The 19,870-nt window shown below is 39.3% G+C and overlaps 1 protein-coding gene across 4 annotated transcripts in view; it reads left to right on the forward strand.

Moving 5' to 3' along the window:
* AHI1 (Abelson helper integration site 1) overlaps positions 1-19,870 on the forward strand; it is a 209,248-nt gene that overhangs the window by 165,518 nt on the left and 23,860 nt on the right. For all 4 annotated transcript variants that reach the window (XM_077776050.1, XM_077776052.1, XM_077776053.1 and 1 more), the window contains one exon: positions 19,177-19,235. In XM_077776050.1, coding sequence (XP_077632176.1) covers positions 19,177-19,235 — 59 coding nt within the window. The remainder of the gene's footprint in view (positions 1-19,176; positions 19,236-19,870) is intronic.

The following is a 19,870-nucleotide window of genomic DNA, read 5'->3' on the forward strand; positions in this document are numbered from 1 at the left end:
TGAATTAAAGGACACATTGTAAAAGTTGAGTTGATCAAGGAACTAGGACCCAGAGTGGTGGATAGGTTGTTCTCTTGGATTTTAAAATTCTAGAATGGCTACAAGAGTTGGGATGAAAGGGACACTGGTGACCCAAGAGCTGAAGTCTTTGATTCTTATGTTAGAACAGATGTCTCACCTTTGGCCTCACATTGAAATCACCTAAGAAATTAAAAATAATAAATGCTGATACCCCGTCCCCACACTGACAATGTGATTTAATTGCTCTGTAGTGGGATCTCAGCATGGGTAGATTTCAGAAGCTTTCCCGATTAGTTTGATGTGCAGCCAAAATTGAGAATCATTGTGTTAGAGTGACCACAAGGTCTGAAGACAACAGCTACAAAGACAAATAGGGAGGAGGGTAGCCAGGTGTCAAGGCATCCAAGGAGGAATGTTTTGAAGGTATAAGCCTTTGGAGCGTATGGCTGCCTCAGTTGATAAAGCATGCAACTCTTGTGAGTTCAAGTCCCACAATGAGCGTAGAAATTACTTTAAAACAACAACAACAACAAAAAAGCATAATAGCCTAAAATTAGCAATAGAGAGCTAAGAGGGCGGCAGTGTTAACTCCAGGCCCCTGGGATTCATGGTTGGGTTATATAAGAACAAACAGCCTGCGCTACAAAGAACCGAAAAAAAAAAAAGTTTCTAAGTAAAGCGCCAGTTTCAAATGCAGCAAGGACATATGGCAATGGTTGTCTCTGACAGTATGGGGACAACAGGAGATACAGTTCAAAGGGTTGGTAAGGTATTTGAGCAAATGTTACATGTGTAATATTATACATTGTTTGTAAATGAGCACCAGAGTTAAGAATTTCGGGAGATACTAATGTACATTTACAACCTAAAGACACTTAATGCAGCAAAAGCATTTATAACATCTGCACAAGGAGTCATTGTAACAGTTCACAATATTCGTAGTCTGTGTCGAGAACTGAGAGATGCTAGGAAAGACATAACCTTTACTTCTAATGACTTCCTGGTATCCCTGACTCCACATTCTGCTGACCTTTGAATTGGGGTTACTTGGCCCCCACATCTGTGCGTCTGTGCGCAGTAGCCTTGAACTAATTCTGCTCTGACTGGCTGCCTGGGAAGTTGGTATTGCCCCTTCCTCCTCCTTGGTGCACCAGTGTTCCTATGGATACAGACCTCTTACCTGCTTCTTAGAGTCCTCAGTTCTCACTTCATCTGCCCCAACTCCTCCACTTAGAATAACTCATTGCATCAAAAAATATTGTGTGCTTTTCCCTCTCACACACTGATCTCCATGCTTCACGTATACCTTTATATTTATAACCCAGCAGAGTAATTCTTCAGATACCCATCTTGACCCTTGAGGTCTGCCTCAGGCTAATCCCACTGCTGCCCAAATTCTAGTTCTAATAGACCTCAAGGACCTTGTAGACTTGCAAAGTGAAACATTTAAAAACATAAAAATAGGTAAAGCAAGGAAGTTGCAGAGGATAAGACTCGATGTGGACAAGAGAATAGAAAAGTCCTCCTGGTTGAGAGGGAACTCAGATGGCCTTTAGAGTTTAAGATGCATAGATTTTTTTTTGGTTGAAGAACATGATTGTATCTGCTCAGTCTGAATCCTTGTGTTAGAATAGAGTCCTACATGTTTTTCCTCCTAGAAATGTAACAGGTGTATAGTTAGATAATGTTTTACTTTCCCTCTGTGAGAAAGTATCAGGAATGATCTATGCTTATGTAAAAAGAAGAAACAGTAATGTTGCCCCAGGTAATCAAAATGCTTTGGGTACACTCTGAGTCATGATGCAGATGGCCAGCCCTTGAGAAATGTGTAACCAGGCTTCCTTAGCACCTGGCATAGTTGCCTTTCTTCAGTTGAGTCCCTTTATCAGAATATATATGGTTTGATTTTATCAAGATCCTGCCACAGATTCTATCAGATATTTAATTTCATGTGCAAGTTTTATATTTAGCATCATATATAAGATATGTCTAAAAAGAACATGAGAAGTAGCCTCTGATAAGTGCTTAGAATTGGGGAGGGGAAGGTCCTAAGTTCATAGAATTACAGAATTGGTGACATAGAAGGAACCTCAGAGATCATCCACGGTGATTCTAGTTGCTTCCTTCATTGTACAGATAAGGAAACCAAGATCCAGAAAGGCTGTAAGAGTTTTGTTCAGAATGACTCCTAATTAGGAGCTCAGACTTCATGCTCTCAGGCTGGTGCCCCTCTGTCCCCACCACCTAGTCAGCAGCACAGACAGCTGTTACCTGCACAGCTAGCCACGTTTTATCACATTGGTTTTTACGTTCCTGTTTTATGTTTGCTTCAGGGGACCCATCTCCATGTGGAAGTTTTTAGAATTGTACTCTCTGTACTTTTTAAGGAAAAAAGGAAACCTCCTCAATAGTTTTCTTTCTTTTTCAAGTTATCTCTGTTCAAATTGTGGAATAAGAAGTAAAATTATACCTTCTAATAGCTTGGCAGCTGCTGAATCCTGTAAGTCTTTCCAAATGGAACACACCTGTTCTGTTGCTGAAAGCCCCGGGTACCTTCCAGCATTTCACCTGGTTCACTGCAGTGTCCGTGCGCGATGGCAGCATTTGGCTGGCTCTCCCAGAGCAGGAGGTGGGCACAGGACTTGAGGTGGTGACTCTCCGTGATTGGCCAGAGTCCCCGGACAGATCAGCCGTTACCTATACCACAGGAGAGCGAGAGGAGGACAATGTTTTCCTTGGGCTCATTCCAGAACATTTTTATCATGATGTGCTGTGAGAATGTGTCTAATAGAAGGAAGAATATTGGCGCTATCAGGGAGGGAAGAAACTGAGAGGCTTGGAAAAAAACATAGTGCTGACAACCGTGGTTTATTTGTGTCTGTATTTTAGACCTTATTTTTTTCTTAGGCTGTTTATTTTTACTAGCCTAATCATTAACCTATGCCATCCATTTATTTGGGGGAAAAAAGTTGTTAAAATTTCTGTCTTAAAAATTTTTTAATAACTTGAAGTTTTTACTATAAAAGTAATATATGCTCATAGCTTTAAAAAGTTAACCAGTGAAGAACAGTGTAAGTGAAAAATAAAACCCCTCTGTCTGGCTAATATTCGTGTTCATTCCAACAGTTTATTCCATATCCTGTTGAAAATGTTGTCTAGGGGGCTCCTGGGTGGCTCATTTGGTTAAGCGTCTGACTTCAGCTCAGGTCATGATCTCACAGTTTGTGGGTTCTAGCCCCGTGTCAGGCTCTGTGCTGACAGCTCAGAGCCTAGAGCCTGACATCGGATTCTGTGTCTCCCTCTCTCTGACTCTCCCCTGCTCCCACTCTCTGTCTGTCTGTCTCTCTCAAAAATAAATAAAAAACATTAAAAAATTTAAAAACAAAAAAAATGCTGTCTACTCATGTGAGCATGCATATCTTTATTCATGTCTGTTCTTCTTTTCAGTGAAACTAGGATCATACTTAATCAAGGTACTGAAATGCCCAATTTTCTTTTTTTTATTTCCAAAAATGCCCCTTTTTTAAAATTTCTGAAAATGCTTTTTCCCCTAAAAATGAAACCCAAAGCAGAGAAGTATCTTCTGCTTTATGAATGTTTCAACATTGACACAACCAAGTATGTTTTTTGTATAAATACCAGGTGTAGAGTAATAATTATGCATAGGAATGTTAGATTATTTCTGTGAGTATAGAGAAATTACTCTGATGTTTTTGTCTTTCTCTAAAAACTCATTAAAAGAATAATATTTATTAGTTTTGCTATTTCAAGATAATTCTAAAAATATCAATGACAGCTCAGCTTCTCCCATGAGAAGAGTGTTTTAATTCTTTTCAGTATTTGACTGAGCATCTAGAATCAGTGAGTGTAGGCTTTTCTTATTCAAAAGTGGTGACCCCTAAACCAAAGTGCATAATCCAGTTTTATTCAGGAACAACATTCTTGTCTAGTCCAAAGCAAAACAGTCCAAAAGCATCAGGTAATTCCATGGTAGTACCTCTTCCAGCCAAGCATACAACGCACATGAAACCTTATATTGATAATTCTGTCAACCTCTCAGAAAAACAGTAGTCAGTAAATTAACTGCCTTCTGTGTGCATGTGTCTGTCTTCATCTACAGAATACCTAACGTTCATTTACCCTCTTCATCCCCAAAACAGACAATTCATTAAGCCTGGATTAAGTGCGCTATATGTCACTATTTTCAAAAACTCACTTCATACAGAAAAGGAAAATTTCCATTTACTGGTCCTTGTACCAGGAGTGCATCTGAGTTATTTTTAACCACAGAAATAATACGATTTTATTATGTTAAATCTAACAACATGTTTATAATAGACAGTGGTTATTTTTGGTATGTTGAAGCAGATTTTTCAGATATCCAAAAGTTAATGTAGGCTAAATCATTGAAAATACAATCATAATATTGCCTCTTTCCTATCGCTAATATCAATTAATGTCTTTTTCTAACTTTCTGTTAACTTTGATAAACTTTCTGTTTATCAAACAAAATACAGTTGATTTATCTCTAATTTGTTATATTAAGTAGATAAAAATTAATTTATGTTTTGATTTGTTTGAAAATTTCAGGAATGTTTCAAGGTTTCTTCCTTCATCTGAAGAGAAAGAAATCAAAATCTTAACTTATAAGTAAATTTAAAACCATTTATCTGTGTCCTGTGAAGAATCTCAATGCAGACAATACCGATGTGTATTTTTCTTTATAATTTGTTTCAGTACCTAAAACTATTTTCAGAAAAATATTAATTTCAAAACCATTATTTACACTTGAAAATTTTCTATGAGCCTGGAGAGAGAACATGTTCTGCAAAGAAAGTAAGTGGACCCTGATGATGTGACAGCAAAGCGAGTGTGAGTCACCTCACGCCCACAGACTCTGCTTTCAAAAGTAATGTTCCTAAATGTGCTACACGGAGAAACTCTGAAAGCCTCCAGAATCTCTCTTACCCTGAAAGGAAACCATATGGTCTTGACCTTCTTAAAGGTCTGCTGACCAGTTTCTCTACTCATTCTCCTTTTTACACCTTTGCCTCAGCCAGCGTATTTGACACTTGTGTCTCAGCCACTGCTGTGTCTCTTCCCCTCAGCAGCTATGTTGCTTGCTATTTGGGGCAGTCCCCATCTGTGTTTCCAGGACCCTCTTACCCCCAGCAGAGTGAGACACCACCGACAGCCTGTCTTTTCAGCTGACCTAGCCTGGGTCCAGGACCTCATTCATTGCCAGTGGTTCCAAAACGCAGGGGCTGTGAGAGGGTCCTCCTGCCAGTGGCTTCTACCCCAAAACTGAGTGTGGGGAATGTGTCTTATCCTCGATGTCTTCCTAACTCCCGTTACTTAAAATTTACACAGAATTACATAAGGGCGAAATTGTTTTCCAGTTTAGTGACCCACTGATGATTCACCTGATTTGAGTCTCTGAGCCCATCCTCTATCGCCTTTCAGTTTCTTATGCAGATCTTCCACTGAGAACTCAGTTTAGAGAATAATATAAATTCAATGAAGGTTTCATAATTGTTCCAATAAACCACTGGTAAGAATTTGTAGGTCATTCCTTCATGAATCTGAGAAGGCAGATGTAGCATTCAATCTTTGAATGATGAGATACATAAAAAATATAAAGTAAGTGATGTTGTACTCGATCAAACCAATGTTTCACATGGCCCATTACTCTTACTGTGACATTAAGCATTGTTTGATAGAATAATATGGTGTTTCCCTTTGCTTTTCATGATGATATTTTCAAAAGGTAACCTAAATATCAGTAACATCCCTCTAATAATCTATCACAGATCTAAAATATGTAAGTTGCTGGGGTGCCGGGGTGGCTCAGTCAGTTAAGCATCAGACTCTTGATTTCAGCTCAGGTCATAATCTCACAGTTTTTGAGTTTGATCCCCATGTCATGCTCTGCACTGACAGCATAGAGCCTGCTTGGGATTCCCTCTCTCTCCTCTTTCTCTGTCTCTCTCTCTGCCCCTCCCCCCTCATGCTCTCTCAAAATAAATAAATAAAAATTTATTTTAATAAAATTAAGAAAATGTGTAAGATGTTGTTGGGAGAACTTCCCACCAGTCATTCCAGGTTGTAAATTGTCCTTTACATACTGGCAGAATTGATTATTATCAGTCACCCTGTCTTGTGACTCAACAGCCAGCATGTCCTTTTTTTCTCAAGTCCTCTGATACTCTAACTCGGCTGTTCTCTTGTGTTTTGTTAAGTACCCCAGGGTTTCTCAACCTTGGCACACAGCGTTTGGGGCTAGATTCTTCTTTGTTTGAGGGAATATATTCTGTGTTGTAAGATGTTTAGCGGCATCCCTGGCCTCCATTAATCTACTAGGTGCTAAAAACACTAATCCCCTCCAATTGTGACAATCAAAAATGTCACCCAGACATTGCCAGATTTCCCCCGAGGGACAAAATCATCCCCTTCAGTGACAAATACTGCTCTATTATAATTTATATATATATATAATAATATATATATTATTATATATAGGTATATATAAAAATAGGTAATATTGTTACATACATATGTGTGTTTTTCCTTAAATTACAAATCTTATTAAGGTCCTGTTAATAAATTTTGCCTTCATTTTCTTCATTTCTGGCAAGCTATGTGCATAAGCCCTATATGGAGTTATATACTATCCTACTTATAGACAAGCTTCACATAAAGATGTATCTAGCTCTGGTGACACTCAACACAAGTATATATAAAATATCTAACTTAAATTTAGATAGCCTTTAACTACCATTTATTTCCTTTGCCTTAGAAATTAACTATATGCTAATGTTCTTGTTATCACACAGCAGTCCCAATAATGCCATAATGGTCTCTAATTTTAACACATTTCTCCTTTAGTTGGCATACAAAGGAAGGAAATGTTTTTTATTTAAAAGTCTCTTTTATCCACACAAACCCTGCATACATTACAATACCCTCAAACAGATTTGCTTTTATCACTCTTTTACAGAACCTTTTTGTGCTTAATGAGTCTTGTCTTTTTTTTTTAACCCCTATTTATGCTTTCCCATTACCGGGTATGTTGAAGTAGCAACCTTTATTACACACTTATGTGTGTTTTACACAAAGAACATAGAATGCTTGATAGACCTCCTAAAAGTTGACATCTCCTTTGTAAGAAAATGTTCTCTGCCCAAGTGATGCCATCTTGCAGGGACTGACTGTAAAGTGGTATCATTCCCAAGACTACTGTAGGAAATGTGCCTAGGCCAAGATCATGAGGCTATATATTGTCCTGGCCTTAAAGTCACTGACAGGTATAAGCGTAAATTACATTTCAAATTGAATATCCCCATATGGACAATCATGTAGTATGGATCTTTTTTTTTTTTTAAGTTTTTACTTATTTATTTTGAGAGAGTGTGCACATGTGCAGAGAGAGAATCCCAAACAGGCTTCGTGCTGTGAGCATGGAGCCCAGTACTGGACTTGATCTCACAAACCATGAGATGGTGACCTGAGCCAAAACCAAGAGCCACTCAACCAACTGAGCCACTCAGGCTCCCCTGGGTCACATTGTTTATCACAACTTTTGCAATTACTGCAAATGCCACATATAATGACTTCATCTGTTATAACTAATAAATTTTACATTATAAATATTGTTAAAACGAAGTGTGATTTGTGCTCAGGTATAATGGATATAAACCTACTAAAAAGATGTAAAGAGGGGCGCCTGAGTGTCTCAATCAGTTAGGCGTCCAACTTCTGCTCAGGTCATGATCTTGCAGTTCATGGGTTCAAGCCCCGCATCGGGCTCTGTGTTGACAGCTCAGAGCCTGGAGCCTGTTTCAGATTCCGTGTCTCCCTCTCTCTCTGACACTCCCCTGCTCCCTCGCTTGCTCTCTCTCTCTCTCTCTCTCTCTCTCTCAGAAATAAATAAAAACATTAAAAAAACACTGGATGTTTGAATTTGAGATAAACAATAATTTTTTTTAAAAAGATGTAAAGAGCAAAGTTAAAAGCAACATCACTGAACAATTTTGTTGAAACTAATATGGATATATATGCATACATACACATACTGAAATGATGAGGAATAAGGAATCATTCATTTAGATGGGTCTGCAGACGGACTGGCCAGAACCTCCACTTGGCCAGAGAAACCTTCTTCCCCCATAATCTCATGGCATATTGTCTGTCTCTTATAACATTTATCACCTGGCTACCTCAGTGCCAAATTATATGTACATACATTTTCCCTCACTAAATTATGAGACACAGCCTCACTGTGTCTGTTTAATATTGTTTCAGGAGGGAGATCAAAATCCTTGATGGGTAGGCTTGGTTAGAATCAAGATTCCAACCAGAAGAAGGGAAGAAAGCAAGAAAGGGAGGAGATCACCACAGTCCATGCTTACTGGCTACTACGCTATAGTCACTAAGTCAGCTTCAGACACTCAAATCAAATTTAGTCCTTAGCTCTCCTACCCCAACAAATTGCCAATTTGATATATGCCAGATTAATGGTTCTCAAACTGCCAGGCCTCAGAATCACAAGGGACACTTGTGTAAAACTCCTTGTGCCAGATCCTACCCTAAGCATGCTAATCTTTGGTAGATACTCCTTTACATTTCTTAAAGCCTCCCTGGGAGACACAGAGTTAGGGAATTTTGCTAGCAAATGTTCTTCCAGTTGTATTGGAAGAATAACATATGTGCTTCAGATCCCTTGATCTCTGGATATGTAATAAACTTTAAGTTGACCTGATGCATTACAGCAGCCTTTAAACCATTACACATAGCTTTGTGAAACCAATGGGAATCAATGTCCCAATAGTCCTGTTTCCTCCAAAGTCTCTCACCTTAGTGTTTTACATAGAAAATATTCTCAATAAATGGTTATGATTTGACTGAGACAGAGCTCCCAAGAACTTCATAGGTATGTCAGGAATAAGAGAACAAAGAACAGTAAAATAGCAATTTCGTGGATACACAGAAGCTGTACTGAAAAATACAAGAGTGGATTCTCATTGTTCATAGTAGTTATGTTCTCTGAATTCACCATGAACACTGAATTGGTGAATACTGAGCTACTGTTCCCAGGGAAAATACTGGATTAGGTTCCTATGAGCCTCTGGTCACAACATTTTTATCAGCCAACCAGTACATAACCTAGTTTTATGTATGTTTCTGTGTAAAGACACCTTATTTATTATGTATATTGTTGATTCATTAAAATTCAACTCCTGTCAACAGTACTATAGCTTGTGCCTGAGCAAAGTTCATCTGACACATGTATTTCATCTAAGGCACATCAGTCTTCTTGCTTTTAGTCACACTAGACAACACTTCAGCATGCTGCTTAGGGATCATTTTAAACAGTGAAGTCACTAGCAAAACACAAAAATGTGGAAAACATGGCAGTAAATAGACCACAAAAAGGATACTTGTTTACAGTATGAGAGCTGAAATAAAACAGAACATTTGAAACATGCCAAAGCATTAGAAGTTTCTGGTGTTCCAGCCTCAGCTGGGATTGTGTGCATCCAGCAGCTCAAAATTTTCACCACCCTGCATGTGTGCATGTATTCCAATGACTATAAAAGCACCATGTGTATTGACCTGGGAGTACAAGTGAACTGTAGTGAGGAGGCGAATTCGCAAATAGGCAGTCCACAAATAATGAAGATCAGTTATGTTTTGAAACTTTCTTAAAAGTACATAGTTGTTCCATAAAACCCATTAAGCCTTTATAATAAAGATTAAGAAGGAGGTAAGGCAAAGATACTTTTAGCGTGGCTCGTGTCTGAAAATTTCTTCTATTTCTTTCTTCCTCTCTGGATGGAAATAAAAATGCCAGACGTTTCTTTTTTTTTTTTTTTTTTTAATAGTTTATTGTCAAATTAGTTTCCACATAACACTCAGTGCTCATCCCCACAAGTGTCCTCCTCCATGCCCATCCCCCCCTCCCCCCACATCCATCAGTCAAGGCCAAACGTTTCTTAAAGTCAGGGACTGTGTTGTTCAGAAGTGAATCCCAGGCATGTAGTGCAAAGCAGGTATCCAATGAATGTTTACTGAGTGATGGGGAGGGATCATACAGACAATAGGAGTAGCTGTGCTGAGGTATTTATGAATCTTCCAAGTCGCTCCACTTTGACCACAGTGATGGTGCTCACATGGCCAACATTCAGCGGTGGAGAGAGGGCTGGGTGCGGTGGACTTCACAAAACCATTAGCCCTCCATGAGCCTCTCCATTTTCCTTCCTTAATCTTCCATCTCTAGTGAATAGTTCAGTTCCAGAAGAGGAGGGGGATGACCCAAATGATTCTTTAACTTGCAGGAATTTTTTTAAAAAGAGAGAGAGATGGACTGTCATTCTGATGTTTCCTATCTCCCTGGATATTTGCAATCATTTTTTATTCCCCCCAAATCAGGTTACTTAGAACACCAGGAAATAAAGGCCTAGAAGCTGCAATTAGTTAGCAGTTTGATGTCAGATACATGTATAGTATTTGGAGTGTGTGACTTACCGGTCGCCAGGCCCCGGGGGTAAACTAGCTGCCCATCTTAGCATTGCTGAGGAAAGTCATGTAATTGTCTTAGTTGTGTCTGTGTCATGGTTGTGATTCCAGCTTCAGTCCGGCCCATGATCTCGATCATCTTTTTCATTCTTCCTGACTCTCTGTCCCATTCTCTACAGGCTCTGTCACAGGAATGTTCACATTCTGCAAGCCCCATCCTCTTACCCCAAGCTGGCTTTGAAGAAAAGTCCTCCAACATGAATTTTCTCTACTTCTCATCTCCACGTTCTCTATATTTCTGTAGTTTCACCTTCCCTCTCCAGCTGCTTTCAGATAAAGAAGGAAGCCCCCTTCTTTCTACAACTGATGCCTCCACTGGTAGTTTTGGTCATTTCCCTCCCATGTTCTTCTAGCTCCCACTGCATCCGTAATCTCCGTCCTTGCTCCTCTACTCCTTTGGCATCTTCGTCATTTACTCATTTAACGTGTACATATTGAATGCCTGCTGTTTTTCTAGACACTACAGTAGAAAACATCCATATGTTGTCTGGATGGCATAATGGCAAATTAGAACTTGCCCCTCCAACTTTTATAGAAGTTATAGTCTTGGGGTACCTGGGTGGTTCAGTCAGTTAAGTGTCTGACCTCAGCTCAGGTCATGATCTCATGGTTTGTGAGATGAAACCCCACGTCGGGATCTGTGCTGACAGCTCAGAGCCTGGAGCCTGCTTCAGATTCTGTGTCTCCCTCTCTCTGCCCCTCTCCTGCTTGTACTGTCTCTGTCTTTCAAAAATAAGCATGGAGGAGGGCACTTGTTGGAATGAGCACTGGGTGTTGTATGGAAACCAATCTGACAATAAATTATATTTTTAAAAAAGGAAACAAAGTACTGAACATTGGCTGAGATATGACTTACTTGCAAGTTTGAGAGAAATGTCTGTGGTGGCCTATGCCAGTAGATGTTGTCTGGGAGGGAGAAATGTTCATTTACTTTTCTTTCATTAGAAAATATGTTACCTACTGCACTTCATTATATAATTACAAATGAAATATCAATAATTAATGACTTCAGCAGCTATAAACAATAAGTTTATTCTTTTAATTTTTTTAATGTTTTATTTATTTCTGAGAGAGAGAGAGAGAGACAAACAGTGTGAACAGGAAAGGGTCAGAGAGAGAGGGAGACACGGAATCCGAAGCAGCCTCGAGGCTCCAAGCTGGCTGTCAGGACAGAGCCCGATGCAGGTCTCGAACCCATGAATCAGGAGATCATGACCTGAGATGAAGGTGGACACCTAACTGACTGAGCCACCCGGGCGCCCCACAATAAATTAAAAAAAAAATTTTTTTTAGGAAGTTACAGTTTAATGAGTGAAAGTCCTTGTACTTAATGCGTCACAAAACTAAACATATAAGCAGTTTAAGGACAGCGAAGGGCAACTCTGAGGCTGCGTGATGAAGAGTAGATGGGTTTGGTTTTGTTTTTGTTTTTTTCTTTTAATATTTTGAGACAGAGACAGAGCACGAGTGGGAGATGGGCAGAGAGAGAAGGAGACACAGAATCTGAAGCAGGCTCCAGGCTCTGAGGTGTCAGCACAGAGCCTGATGCAGAGTTCGAACTCACGAGCCATGAGATCATGACCTGAGCCCAAGTCGGACACTCAACTGACTGAGCCACCCAGGCGCCCCATGGTTTGTTTTTATAAAGAGCACCAGGTAGACGGTAGGATACATTTGCAGCACTAGCAGCCACATGTGCAAAAGCCCTGAAGTGGTTAGAAATATCCCTCAGAAAAATTTAAAAACCAGCTTGTCACAGGGGAAAGGGACAAGGGGTGAAGCGCAGAGTGGAAGGAAGGACCAAACCCAACAGTTAACAGACCATGTAAAGAAATACTCCATACCCACTGCCCTGGGTCATTAACACTACCATCTCTCGGCTGTTTCTTTCTTTCCTTTCAACACTGAACTTACCACTCCTTTCTCATCTGGCTTCCCCTGCCACTGTGTATAAGCCTTCTCCGAGATGTACGCTGCTGCATCTTTTTTATTGTTGTTTTTTATTTTTCTCTAACATATTTTTTCCAGGTTATCCCTTCTACCCCCATAGTTACAGATATTCCTTTGGCATTTTCAGATGTATCAAAGTCTACATCTGTAACCCTGGATTCTTTCCTGAATCTCCCAAGTGGATTTCTAACTGCCTCCTAGAAGTTTTTATGTAGATGTCATTCTGGAATCTCTGGTCTAATATGCCCATCATCTGCCCTCACCTTCAGGGAGTTCCCTCTTGAAAGATCTGGAAGATAGACATTTGGGAGTTTTGCCACACAAGAGTTTGATAGACTTCTACACAAAATGCAAGAAGAACAAATAGAAATGGTCCCTGACGACCTAAGCTTAGTGACATCAGGAAAAGCTTTCCAGAGGAATTGATTTCTAAATTGGGTTTCACAGAAGGAAGGGCATTCCTGGCTCACTGAACAGATATATATTACCTGTTCAGTGTATGTATACACACACACACACTAAAGCCTGACACTTGGGCCACACAAGTATTTCATCAGGGCTAGATATTGGGATGCAAAGTTAAAAACAGAAAGAGCGGGGCACCTGGGTGGCTATCTGTTAAGTGTCTGGCTTCAGCTCAGATCACAATTTTATGGTTCTTGGGTTTGAGCCCTGTATCGGGTTCTGTGCTGACAGCTCAGAGCCTGGATCCTGCTTCAGATTCTGTGTCTCCCTCTTCTCTCTCTCTGTCTCTGTCTCTCTAAAAACATAAGTGAACATTTAAAAAATTAAAAATACATATTAAAAAACAGAAATTGCTGAATCTGAACAAGAAGACAGGATTTAAGAAGGTCCCTATGACATGTTAAGAAGCTGCATTTTAGGGACACCTGAGAGGCTCAGTCAGTTAAGCACCTGACTCTTGATTTTGGCTCAGGTCATGATCTCATAGTTCAGGAATTCGAGCCCCGCAATAGATTCTGCCCTGACAGTGTGTAGCCTGCTTGGGATTCTCACTCTCTGCCTCTCTTTCTGCCCCTCCACTGTTCATGCTGTCTCTTTCAAAATAAATAAATAAACTTTAAAAGAAAAAAAACTGCATCTTATCCTGGAGGTAATAGAGAGCCACCAAAGGATTTAAAGCATGGAGGGTAACGTTATCTAATTGGTTGTTTCAAAAGCACATTCTAGAAGCTCTGAAAAAAACTGGGGAAAAAGCAGTACTAAAGGAACTAAGACCAATAGAAGAATCTGCAATAATCCAAGCCAAACACAATGAGAAACTAGCATTTGGTGACTAAATCCATGTGAAGGTTAAGGAGAAATCTGGGTTTCTAATTTGAACACCCCAGTGTATAAGAGTAGAAGAACTTCAATTTGAGACTCACAAAGTTGGCAGCATATGTGCAACAGCTTCCTTCAGATATCTTGCAGGCATCTATGGAACTCAGGAGAGATTTGCTGAAAACTCAGACTTTCAAGGTAGTTCTGATGAAAATGTACAGATCCCAGTGTGTTTTCAGAAAAAACTGCCGTGTTTGAAAAATTTGCCAAAAACCAGCTATTGCCAAGTCATTTTGAAGAAGACTTGAGATCTAGATCTGGTTTCATGGTATTGATCTGGAAGTCATTTGCCTAAACATACTGGTTAAATCCATGAGAACAGAAATTTTATAAAGAATGGAAAGGACAAAGGGTAGAAGATTAAGGGCTGCCAGTTTTGTTCAAGAGCGAACGGAGAAGAAAGAGCGTGGGAAGAATGTTGCTATGAAACGGCCCCCTGGTCCCAGCCTACAGCAGCCTCCACACTTCCATTCTCCAGCCTTTAATGCACCTTTTGCCCACGTACTGGAGATACCTTGCTAAAACAGACCTCAAGTCATATGATTACCAGCTCAGAAATCTTGGCCAGCTCTCCATTTGCCTATAAAGTGCAGGTCTCATAAATATTTATGTCGATCCCCCACACACCTTGAAGACTGATGAATTCTGACCTACTTTTCTTCATCTTCTAAAACACCCGTCTGAGTAGGCTGCCCTGCAGACACCCTTCAAACCTTTCTCACCCAGTTTTCAGAACTGTATAGTTTTTTGTGCTTCTCCAATTATCAGAATTTTAATTTATCTCTTAAGATCTAGCCAAATGCTCCCTCCTTTGTGAATCCCTCTCAAAAACCTCCAGTTACAATTCAAGGCTTCTGTTCCTTTATTTCCACACATTTCCTTTTTACCTTTATCGTAATGTTTATCCCCCTCTGCCTTGTTGGTTGTATCCAAAACTTTCCCCATCCGTAAACTCCTCTCGCCTCCTCAGCTATGTACCCCCAGGACATCTCGCACCATGCCTGGCTCAGAGTGGGTTTCATAAACCTCTGCTCTTGGTTTGGCACAGTTAGTACCCAAAACTACAAATCATGAACCAAAATGAAAACCTTCACCTTTTGTTTTTATATACTTCTGGAAACTGCATCTTAATGCACAGGACTATTTTGCCCTTAAGGAAAAGCATTATAATTCAGCATCAGCTACAATTCACATGATCAATAATAAATTCTAAAATTAAAGAATCAACAGAAACCTCATAGGAATATATAAAGTCATAAAACTGTGCTCTTGGAAACAGAATTTTAGCAACAGAGGAAACCCAGAAGAGCTTGTTTAGTCCCGTGGTCTATAAACTCCCCTCTGTAGAACTCTAGAGCTGGGAAGACAGGGTTTGCCAGGCCACCAAACCTAACTTCGCCTGGAGTAATTCTATGTTTATGTGTTTCTATATGAGGTTTCCAAGCAAAACTGTCTTTGAAAAATAGTTTTGGTGTTAAAATGGTTTGAAAAAACAGAATTGAGCCTTCAGGCAACTTCTGTAACCTTGATGACTCTGGGCCTCCATTTCCTCATCTGTAAAATACAAGAATAGTGTTAGGATAGATCACGCTTTTATTTGGAGCCCCTTCTGTGCATTTTCAAGCAAAAAACAGACCCCAAGAAGAGGGAAATGGCTTGTACTCAGGCCACATGGAAAGCTAATAATGGAAAACCAAGACTGGAATTTAGCCACCAGCTCTAGTTGTTGTTTTCCTCTCTCTTTTTAAAAAATTTCTCCCAAGTGGGCATAAACAAACGATTAGATATTAATTATAAGAACAAAGTAGAAGATATCAGAGGGTATTATAAACATGTAAATACCATAAATTTGCCTTATTTAAAGCTCACCGGTGTGCTAGCTACAACAGACATTGATTGAACATTTACCTAATTTTACATTCATTCCTCAAGTTTGCAGAAATAGTTGGGTGAATTGTTTGTATGGCCCATTTCTCTTACAAGCTATTTATGAGTTATTTTCTTCTTGGTAAATCTCCGTTCAATTGGTGGAGGCACTTAAAATCATTCCATCTATCATTCCTTTCATGTTTAAGTTGCACTGCATCTAGTTTTAAAAGCCTCACTAAGAAGCTGTGAGGGTTGGGGAATCAGGAGCCCCTGGATTCTGATCCTTCCATTCACCTCCTTTGCTTTGCTCATCTTCCTCTCTTCATCCTCTCCTCTCCAAATCAAGGGTACTGTGAAGAGGAGATGAAGTCCCAACGCAACTGGAGAGGTGTGTGTGGACAGGAAGGAAAGCAGGGCAGTTGTGCACCCTGGCCTCGTTGATGGTGGGGGGTGCTGATGGGCTGATGGTGTTACAGCCTTGGGGGCTTTTCTGTTCAACAAGGAAATGAAACAAAACAGCTCAGAGACACCTTCTTCCTCCTCCTCCTTGCCTCCATGAGTAACTACCCATATGGTATGCTGCTGCTGAGACCAAGGAATGAGTGAGTAAAGGTATTTAGAAGTGGAATGTTGGTCCTAATTAAATAAGTGTCCTTTAATAAGTGTTAGAACTTTGTAATGTGGATACTCTATTAACTTGAGATTCATAGGATTTGAACACAATTTCAGCCACCTTTGCATCACGAAGAAGGACTTGAATGTGCCAGTTACTGTAATACAGTAATACATCAGGAAAGATGGCAGGGACAGTGTTAAACCTACTTAAGACAAACCTTCTGCATCCATTTCACAGGAACAGACTATTAAAAGCAAGTTTGGTAAGACCTACTTGTGGCAGTATGTTGTTACTCCTGTATAGGGTCATAAGAAATAATTAAAAGTAACGTTGACTTGATATACAATTCAGTCTGATTTCTCTTCCCTCAACCTCTGAAGTAGGTTCAAATTCTGATTAGCACCGTTATATTCAGGGGGTGTTTTTAATCCAGACTTTTACAAAATTGCATACATTATATATATATATACATATATATATATATGTATATATATATGGTGTGTGTGTGTTTGTGTGTGTCTGTGTCTGTGTGTCTGTGTGTGTGTATAAATATATATGTGGTAAGATGCTGGTCTTGCCATGAACAAAGCGATAGAAGTAATACTTAGAACAAGTGAAAAATAAAATTAATTTGATTGCTGTGTTTGGAATTTTTTTCATCAGTCTGGGAGAAAAACTAAAGATGGTCAGTTATAATTGATGCTTTCTGAGTTTAGATTTTGATGGTTTTCTTCGCTTCTTGCTCTGTTCATTTGAGGGCAGGTAGACTCTTCTGCAATCTGCATTAGTCCTTGAATTTGAATTTCTCATGTGTTTGTACTTTTGTCCCAAACACATTTTAAGTGAGTCAGATCATCTTTACTGGTAGGGAAAATTCAGGGTGTTCCTGGTGCTTTGGTTGTTCTGTGAAACTGAGTCACTTGCTACAGCGTCTACCTTTCACCACTAAGTCTTCTTGTTCTCTTATGCTTGTTTTTATTATATGCTTAATTTAAAGCTATGCAGACGGCAATAATGCTGTATAATACAATATTTTTGGAAATCTTTATGATTAATAATGCTTGTTTTAAAATATCATATGACTTCACTGTGAGGACTTTAAGATACAAAATAGATGAACATAAGGGAAGGGAAACAAAAATAATATAAAAATGGGGAGGGGGACAGAACATAAGAGACTCTTAAATATGGAGAACAAACCAAGGTTGCCGGAGGGGGTGTGAGAGGGGGGATGGGCTAAATGTGTAAAGGGCATTCAGGAATCTACTCCTGAAATCATTGTTGCACCATATGCTAACTTGGATGTAAATTTAAAAATAAATAAATTGTTAACTAAAAAAAAGGAAAAAAAAAGTAATACTTGTTTTAAGATACTCAGTGCCAAATCTTGCTAAAGAATCATCTTGCAGAAATCTGATTGTGAGGGAGGAAATCTAAAAAGAAAAACAATCTCCAGGAAAGATAAGACTGGAAAAACAGTAGTTACTCAAACAGCTTAAGACTGAAAGAAAAGGTTGTGCTGCTTTTCTTTGATTTCATTTTGTTTTTTGTTTTCTGAGGCTTTTGTAAATTAAATTATTAGGTAGTATAGTGTATCTCTTTCATTTGTATATGACCCAAAACTTTATATTTTCTATGTGAATTTTAAATGGATTCTTTCCACAACATATAATTATCTGTTTAAAACACACACACACATACACACACACACACACACACACACACACACACACACACATTTGTAGTCAACTTTATAGCAACATTGGGTTGGTTTGTAAAATACGGTCTCAGATCAAACTCCATTTTCCCAGACTACACTTTCCTTTGGAGTTAATGCTGCAATTCTGGAGGAACAACCTAACATGACAGTATAATCCAGCACCACTGAAAGTACTTTTTAATTTGTTCTCTTCACAAAGGTGCCATTAATAAAATATGTACTGCACAAATTTTGTAGAAGATTGGGTGTTCAGATCCAGAATTGTACATAGAATTCCATGANTGTTTTTTGTTTTCTGAGGCTTTTGTAAATTAAATTATTAGGTAGCTATAGTGTATCTCTTTCATTTGTATATGACCCAAAACTTTATATTTTCTATGTGAATTTTAAATGGATTCTTTCCACAACATATAATTATCTGTTTAAAACACACACACACATACACACACACACACACACACACACACACACACACACACATTTGTAGTCAACTTTATAGCAACATTGGGTTGGTTTGTAAAATACGGTCTCAGATCAAACTCCATTTTCCCAGACTACACTTTCCTTTGGAGTTAATGCTGCAATTCTGGAGGAACAACCTAACATGACAGTATAATCCAGCACCACTGAAAGTACTTTTTAATTTGTTCTCTTCACAAAGGTGCCATTAATAAAATATGTACTGCACAAATTTTGTAGAAGATTGGGTGTTCAGATCCAGAATTGTACATAGAATTCCATGAATATCATCACTATGAAAATACTGAAGTATACCAAAAGGATGAGGAAGGGAAGATGCAATGTTGACAGATAAATTTAGAACTTCAGTGATATACCGTATGGTATTTCTAGAGTAGTCCAGACCTTTTTTTTAGCCACATACCTGAAAACTGACATGATGTATAGAGTGCTCAAATGGCCTGCAGAACGATCTCCTTGGTTGTCCGTAGGAGTGAATACACTGTGCTGATAGACATTTATGTTCAGAACAAGCATGCTCTCTCCTCATTCAGCAAGTCGTGACTATTTACCTGCCTTGTGTTCTCTGAGTTTGTACTTACCGTTTGTTATTCTTTTGCAGCGGTCGGTCAGTAAGGACAAGTCCCAGGGTTTCAGGCCGGGCTCAGAGTCTGTGACACAGTAAGCAACTTTTCCTTCTAAATACTTGCAGCAAAAAACAGTTGGGTCTTTTTTAAGGACAATGTCTCCATTCTCTTTTTCTGACATAACACCAAAAGTTAAATTTCAGGGGTGCCTGGGTGACTCGGTTGAGCACCCAGCTCATGCTTTTGGCTCAGGTCATGATCGCGGGCTTGTGGGATGGAGCCCCGTGTTGGGCTCTATGCTGAACATGGAGCCTGCTTGAGATTCTCTCTCTCCCTGGGGCACCTGGGTGGCTGAGTCAATTAAGTGTCCAGTTCTTGGTTTCAGCTCAGGTCAGGATCTCATGGTTTGCGGGTTCAAACTCCACATTGGGCTCCACGGTGCAGAGCCTGTCTAGAAATCTCTCCCCCTCTCTTTCAACCTCTCTCTGCACCCCACTCAAAATAAATAAACTTAAAAAAAAAGATTCTCTCTGCCCCGCCCCCATGCTCTCTCTCCCTCCCTCTCTCTCTGTCTCTCAAAAGAAAAAAAAAAAAAAAAAGCCTCAAGCTTTAAAAAAGAAAGTTAAATTTCAAACAACTGATTTTTTAAAAGAGTTGAGCTAGCTTAGGGGAATATTTTAATGGTTGGACTTTGAGAATGTATGTAACTAAGTTATAAGAAATAATATT

The sequence above is a fragment of the Crocuta crocuta genome, unplaced genomic scaffold (assembly GCF_008692635.1).
Source record: "Crocuta crocuta isolate KB4526 unplaced genomic scaffold, BGI_CrCroc_1.0 scaffold25, whole genome shotgun sequence".
Taxonomy (NCBI): Eukaryota; Metazoa; Chordata; class Mammalia; order Carnivora; family Hyaenidae; genus Crocuta; species Crocuta crocuta.